Source organism: Sinocyclocheilus anshuiensis, unplaced genomic scaffold (assembly GCF_001515605.1).
Source record: "Sinocyclocheilus anshuiensis isolate Anshui unplaced genomic scaffold, SAMN03320099.WGS_v1.1 scaffold1609, whole genome shotgun sequence".
NCBI classification, from domain to species: Eukaryota; Metazoa; Chordata; class Actinopteri; order Cypriniformes; family Cyprinidae; genus Sinocyclocheilus; species Sinocyclocheilus anshuiensis.
This window is the reverse complement of record NW_015540958.1, coordinates 319,569-326,389: the sequence shown is the minus strand read 5'-3', so window position 1 is coordinate 326,389 and position 6,821 is coordinate 319,569. Positions and strand designations below refer to the sequence as shown.

The window sequence follows — 6,821 nt, the reverse complement described above, 5'->3', positions numbered from 1 at the left end:
GTAGATTTTGTTACCATTGCCATGCATTATACGACTGATAGACTGCAACGGCTGGAGTTAAAAATCATCGAATGTGTTCTACTGAAGAAACAAAGTCACCTACATCTTGGAAGCCCTGGGGGTAAGCAGATAAACATCACATTTTCATTTTTGGGTGAACTATCCCTTTAAATTCTAACCATCAGCGCGGACCAGACAGACAATCAGAGGGCATAATGATGACCTGAAGCACGTCGAAATGCATTTTATATCTTTATTCACTTAAGGACCAAGGCTGATTCACCCTCAAAGGGCAGCACTGGCTTGACAAGGCATGAAAAAGCGTGGCTGCTGCTGCTGTGAAGATGCTGCAAGAAAACAGATGCCAGGCTCCCGATGATGAAGATGATGTTAGGCGCTAAACCTCCTCGTGCACTCACCTCCTCGGCGTGTTTCCTGAGCGCTTTCTCGCGCTCGTACTGAGTGATCAACTGCTCGTTATCCTCCTTGAGGAGCTCCAGCTCCACCTCGTGCTCCTGGTTCTCGGCGAACACCGAGTCGAGGTTCTCCAGCACCGCCACGACCAGCGGCATCAGCTCCTTCACCACGTCCTCGTCGTATTTGCGGATGAGCCTCTCGAACTCGCGGTAGATGGAGTTGGCCAGGCCCGAGACCCTCTCCGACATGATCGCCGATGTGCCCGGATCGTCCTGGTACACAGCTCCGTCATCTAGCTCCATTTTCCTTCCTCTCCAGGGAGACTGTCCTAGATCTAAACCTCCGCTGTTCCAGACGAATGTGTCTCGGTTTATATCTGAAGAACGAAAGCTGATGTATTCCCGTTATGTTCTCCGAAACACGGCCACAATGGCCCCACGGAAGTCCAGAGTCCCTTCCTGGAACCGGCCGATGTATTACGTGGAGTATTTTTTTTTTTCCCGCGGTCGCACACAACAGCTGAGCTGTTGACTAGACAATTGCGCGGTGACGTCACGCTGGGTACCGTAACACGGTATACCGTGATAATTATTCTTGAGACATGATAGGGCAAAACCTGTCCCACAACATGACTTGACATTATCTTATTTATTTATGTTTTATATATATATATTTTTAAATAGCACAATTCCCACTCTGGAATTAATCATTTAATTATTGATAATAATTAATTTGATAACTAGAGTGTTAATTATGGGGGTTAATATTCAGTTCACAAAGGAAATAAAATGTAATTTAAAAATAGTAATAAATAGTCGCAATCAAAAATTGCGTCAAAATTGCGGTCGCCTCAAGTGGTAATTAGCTGTAATAAGTAAACTTTGTTTAATATAGCATCTAGACTTGCATTACATTGCGTTGTGAAAAGCCTAGTGTCGAGGTCAGGGACACTTCTGAATGGTTGGTGTAAGTTTCATAAAGCACGTTAGAATAGTAGACATCACTTTATAATGGTTTGTGGCATTTTCTCATGACAGTTTATATTTATATGTAATTCCTGATAGGCATGTGTCAGTTAGTGGTGGCACTTTTGATTAAAACGTTTCATTTTTTTTTTTAGTCATGGCCTCTGCATAGTCTCTATTATTTTATAATTACAAATGATACAGCTGAACTGTCAAATCTATGCAAAAAACAAAATGCGTATTTACGTATTTGAATGCATTGTACAAAGCAGACTACTGGAAATAAACTTACAATGAAAAATACTCGTTAAGAGGCATTAGACGTCGTAAATGCTTGACCGCAACATACTGTTAAATTAAATATCGTTCTGCCGTTAAGTGCGTGTAAAAAATACATTTTTTTAAACTTATGTGATATGCTCCATGTAAACAGCATTTTCAACATTTATTCATAATTATGCATGCAGTTTTTATTACCATAATTATTGAAAGTTTACATGGAACAAGTGGAATAAATTAAGTAACACCAAAGGAATAACACACAAATCGTGTCCCTTAAAATATTTATTGAAGACATGTAAAAACTAAAAAAATAACTGTAAACCCTACAGGAATGACTCGAGAGGGGTAAACATTGGGGATGTTGAACTTAAAGAAAACAAGTTGTAGTCCATTAAAAAAAAAATCTACACTACAAAACTCACTCCAAAATGTGCTTTGACAGAATCCACACCACCAGATTTAATGATCTTACCATATATTACTGCATTTCAACAAGCTGATGTTTGCAGGTAATAACTGAATATTTAAACAACCTTGCTGTAATATCGCATATCATTGACAAATGTTGCGTCCTAAAAAAATGATACGAGTCACACAAAGAGAATTGTGCTGAATGAAATATGAAACACTCTCTTATTTACAGTTGACTCGTTGCTATGGGGGCATCAACAAGAATAGTTATGTACATAAACTGAAATACAAATAAGGCATTTAAGTGGAAAAAAATGAAAAGACTTTCTTTTTGAAAACAATTTTCATTGGTGGCAAAACTGTTAATTGAAACAAAGGATGATTTTACCACATGTACAATGTGGGGAAATAAAAAAAAAAAAAAGGGATATAATAATTTGAATTCATGAACAAACATTTCATTTTTCCCCCCTCTTAAATCAGGAAAGAACCGCAAACGTATTCGACACTGGGAACTAGGGCTGCACGATAAATCGCATGCGATATTTAATGCGCATCTTGTCAGAAAGTCGGTTCTGTAATCAGCGGTAAATCTCCATCACCTGCGGGCTTTCACATTGAGCAGCATTAACTACACAGAGCCGTTGTTCACTGACGAGCAGCGCAAAAAATCGCGCAAATATGGACGTGGTTTTGCGCAACTCGTCAGTGAACAACGGCTCTGTGTAGTTAATGCTGCTCAATGTGAAAGCACACAGGTGATGGAGATTTACCGCTGATTACAGAACCGGCTTTACTAATAAGATGCACGATAAATATCGCATGCGATTTATCGTGCAGCCCTACTGGGAACTATTTCCAATCATGGACAAATTTACAATGACGCATTTAACATTAACGTACAATGCACTGTTCAATATTTCAATACACCTTGCATATAGAAAAGTTTTTTTTCTTCTTTTTCTTTTCAATAGCAATAAAAAAAAGTATTGCAAGATGCTAGAGACAGAAGAAAAGTTTGCAAAAACGTCCTCGTTTCTGTAAGGGGATGGTTGGCGTCCAGACGGAGAGAAATAAATCAGTGATTGAACTGGCGTTATGCGTTCTTTGTCTTGGGCATCTTGCAGTGGCATCATTGGCTTGTGCCCCTCTATAAGTCTGATGGAGACACAACTCTCTGTTCTTTGGCACTTAGGCTGGTAGACTCAGCTTCTTTCCTTTCAGCACTGTGGACCAGACAAAAGAAAAAAAGAAAGTCAGAAAATGAAGCAGGAAGAGGACTTTCTTTATCCTAAAACATGTCAAATCCTAAAAATGGAGGCCAAACAAGTGCTTAAACTTCAATGAATACATGCATTAATGTTGAAGGATTCACATAGGTACCTTTCCTAAAGTAATAGTTCACCTTAAAATGAAAATAAGCTGAAAATGTACTCCCCTTTAGGCTATCAAAGATTTCTGCTACAGATTTGGAGAAATGTAGCATTTCATCACTTGCTCACCAATGGATCCTCTGCAGTGAATGGGTGCCGTCAGAATGAGAGTCCAAACAGCTGATTAAAACATCACAATAATCCACATGACTCCAGTCCAATAATAATGTCTTATAAAGTGAAAAGTGGCGTGTTTGTAAGAAACGAATCCATTATTGTTTTTTTTTTTTTACTTTAAACTGTTGAGTCTGGTCAAAATATGGAAAATGCAATCCATAATAGCTCTTCCTCCAGTGTAAACGTCCATACCCTATTGTCCTCTCAAAATCTATGAGCACATGTTTTGGACCATTTTTGCATGTATTGCATCGCTGCTTAATCTGTGCATATTTCTCTCCTGATTCAGACAACAACTTTTTTACTGGAGAAAGCAATATTACGGATTCGTATTTTAGCCACATCTTAATGATGGATTGGTTTCTTACAAATATGCAGCTTTTCACTTCACAAGACGTTAACTGATGAACTGGAGTCGTGTGGATTACATTATTGCGATTACATTATCAGCTGTTTGGACTCTCATTCTGACGGCACCCATTCACTGCAGAGGACCCATTGGTGAGCAAGTGATGTAAAGCTACATTTCTCCAAATCTGTTGTGATGAAGAAACATTAATCTCACAACAAGGTAAACTGTACCTTAGATGTTTTAAATTCTGAATTAAAGACAAGTCATAAAATTCCATTTTCAATTCAATCAGCAATGTGTTTTAAGAAAGTAAATGGGGCAATTTTAATCTCATGCTGACTTTAAGTTCATCATGACTCATCAAGTAGATGTCACTCACACCCAAGGTCCTTAAAAAGGTTTAAACTCACCTTTTGTGATGTAAAGGTAGAAGAAGTCACAATAGAGAATAGTCTGGACGACCCCTGCCACGATAGCAATCATGTCAAAGAAGCCCTCAAAGTAGAACCTCCAGATCCAGTTGAAGAGGTAGAGGGTGCGGTAGACCCCCAGGCAGAACAGATAGTGGGTAGTGATGGTCTCGGCCTCTCCGGTCTTGCTAATCATAAACAGCTGAGGCAGGATGGCCACAGACTCAAGGTAGATGGAAAAGGTCCACAGAATCTGATAAGAAAACAAAAATTGATACAGGTTTGAAACAGCTTGAGGGTAAGCAAATAATTAGAGAATTTTCATTTTTAAACCAACTGTCTTTAACAAGTTGTAATTTGCTTTTATTTATTTCAGTGTTTATTATTTGCAAGTAATTGCTTTTATTCATTTTTTTAATACATTTTATTTGTGTGTATGTATATTTCTCTTTCAGTGCATACTGCTTGGAATTATTATGGTTGTGTTTAACAACGATAATGCCTGTTGTTATTTGCAGGTGTTTAATAAAGGTTAAAATCAAAACTGGCAAGAATAACATTTATGATGGTCAAATGCTCAAGTGCAGTGAAGACTCTAATACTCACCTCCAAAGGAGAGAAGTCGTGGTTGACTAGAAAGGCAAGACCTCCCACTGGAACCACAAGAAACTCAACTCTGAAAGTGTCGTGGTTTCCATCATAAGTTGCCCTGAACTTTACGTAGATCAGGTAGACTGTGGCATAGGCACATCCGACATAGATAACCTGTTTTCACAGCACAGAAACAAAGAAACTGTTTAACTACAAAAGCTCAGAGCACATATAAACCTGTTTACGCCGATGTGACAAAACAATCACTGATATTTAAGATTGACAAATCCATTGATGTGTGCATGTTTTTCTATGCCTTTACCTTCATGCAAGTGTTGTATAGAGAAATGAAGGATGTCAGGAGATCCAGGTACCGAGTGGTGAACACCAAGGCAAAGAGTATCTGGCTCTTCCCAGAGATACCTGAGGGCAAAAATATTTGCACTCGGACAACTGCAACTTACAAGTAAATAAGAGAACACAGCAGCAGAATACCGAACTCATAAACAGTCCAAAAGAGTTGCATCTAGGTTCTCTATATCTCTGTAAATCAAAAGTCTGATTGTATCTAGTATATTAGTATATAATCAAATGTATCTAGTCTACCCAGATGACCCATCCTTGCAAAGCCCACACTTAACTACATGCACTGCCACGTCAAATCAAGGAATGCAATGCACTTTAGGCACGTATGAGTATGAGAATTTAAAACGTATGACATTAAGCATACGAAAAAAAGCCCTTTTGACTCTCACAACGCAGCGTATGAAGATGCAAATTGTCCTCTACATAGTCAAATGCACAGTATGAATGACGAGATGGTTGATAGAGCGCGCATATATATATATATATATATATATATATATAAATAACAAACTATTATTAAACTGCAGTTAGTAACTAGGCCACAAGTTTCAGCTATTTCAGTCACTCAGAACAAGCCTGTGATGTTTGATATCCTTCAAATCAGTATGCAAAACATTAACGATCACAACATGTTAAATACATACTGATCCGTCCATTTAAACATAATTTTCATTGTCAAATTCAACAAAAACCTAGCCTTCAACTGCTTTCAAGTCAAGCTAACCCATTAGCCTGAATGCTACACAAACTGCACTTCATTTTATGCTTCATGCTTGAATACAAATTCACAAGACTTTTCCGACAGCTCAACCCAGTCTAAAGTCTCCTCTATCTTTCGTAAATACACATATTAAGAATGACACATATTAGGAAAGTATGTTTTTGTGTGAGTTCAGCTCACCTGCGCAGGACCTGCTCTTCCATATCTTGAGCAGGAGGATGATGATGGCAGCTAGATGAGACAGATCTCCAGTCAGCCTAAAGACGTTCATGATGTCTTTCTCGCTCTGGCTGGGTTTAGTGGTGTGAAAGAGAGCTCGGGGTGAGTGCGATAGCTATGAACCGGCTCAATGCCGCTCTCCTCCACAGCATTCCTCCACAAAATATGGCGAAAGAGGGGCGACGTGGCCTGTGGACGTGACGTGGCCAACTGCGAAACCACAATGAATTCTGGGAATAGTAGTTCATGCGGCCGTGGACTCTGGCCACGCCCACTGAGGCTCCCTTACAAAAATTACTATGGTAAACATAGTTACTATCGAAAAATAATCAAAATAACATTACGTAGTTTTACGAAGAATACATGACAGATAGATAGATAGATAGACAGACAGACAGACAGACAGACAGACAGATAGATAGATATATAGACAGACAGACAGAGAGACAGACAGATAGACAGTTTGTTATAGCCTAACTTTTTTTTCAATCGTCCCTATACAGTCTACAGGTCTTCAAAATGGGTTCCATAGTGAAG

The 6,821-nt window shown here is 38.9% G+C and overlaps 2 protein-coding genes across 3 annotated transcripts in view; both read right to left on the bottom strand.

Annotated features, from left to right (window-relative positions):
- Positions 1-969, bottom strand: part of LOC107690005 (C-Jun-amino-terminal kinase-interacting protein 4-like) — a 30,502-nt gene extending 29,533 nt beyond the window's left edge. For both annotated transcript variants that reach the window (XM_016488234.1, XM_016488233.1), the window contains exon 1: positions 420-969. In XM_016488234.1, coding sequence (XP_016343720.1) covers positions 420-719 — 300 coding nt within the window. In that variant the 5' untranslated portion in view covers positions 720-969. The remainder of the gene's footprint in view (positions 1-419) is intronic.
- Positions 970-3,248: 2,279 nt separating this feature from the next.
- On the bottom strand, positions 3,249-6,477 carry LOC107690004 (ER lumen protein-retaining receptor 2-like). Its single transcript, XM_016488231.1, has 5 exons — positions 6,246-6,477; positions 5,301-5,401; positions 4,994-5,152; positions 4,388-4,640; positions 3,249-3,301 (listed from the first exon to the last, which is right to left on the bottom strand). Exons 1-5 carry the CDS (start codon positions 6,334-6,336, stop codon positions 3,267-3,269), a joined length of 639 nt encoding a protein of 212 aa, XP_016343717.1. The 5' UTR covers positions 6,337-6,477; the 3' UTR covers positions 3,249-3,266.
- Between the last annotated feature and the right edge of the window lie 344 nt (positions 6,478-6,821).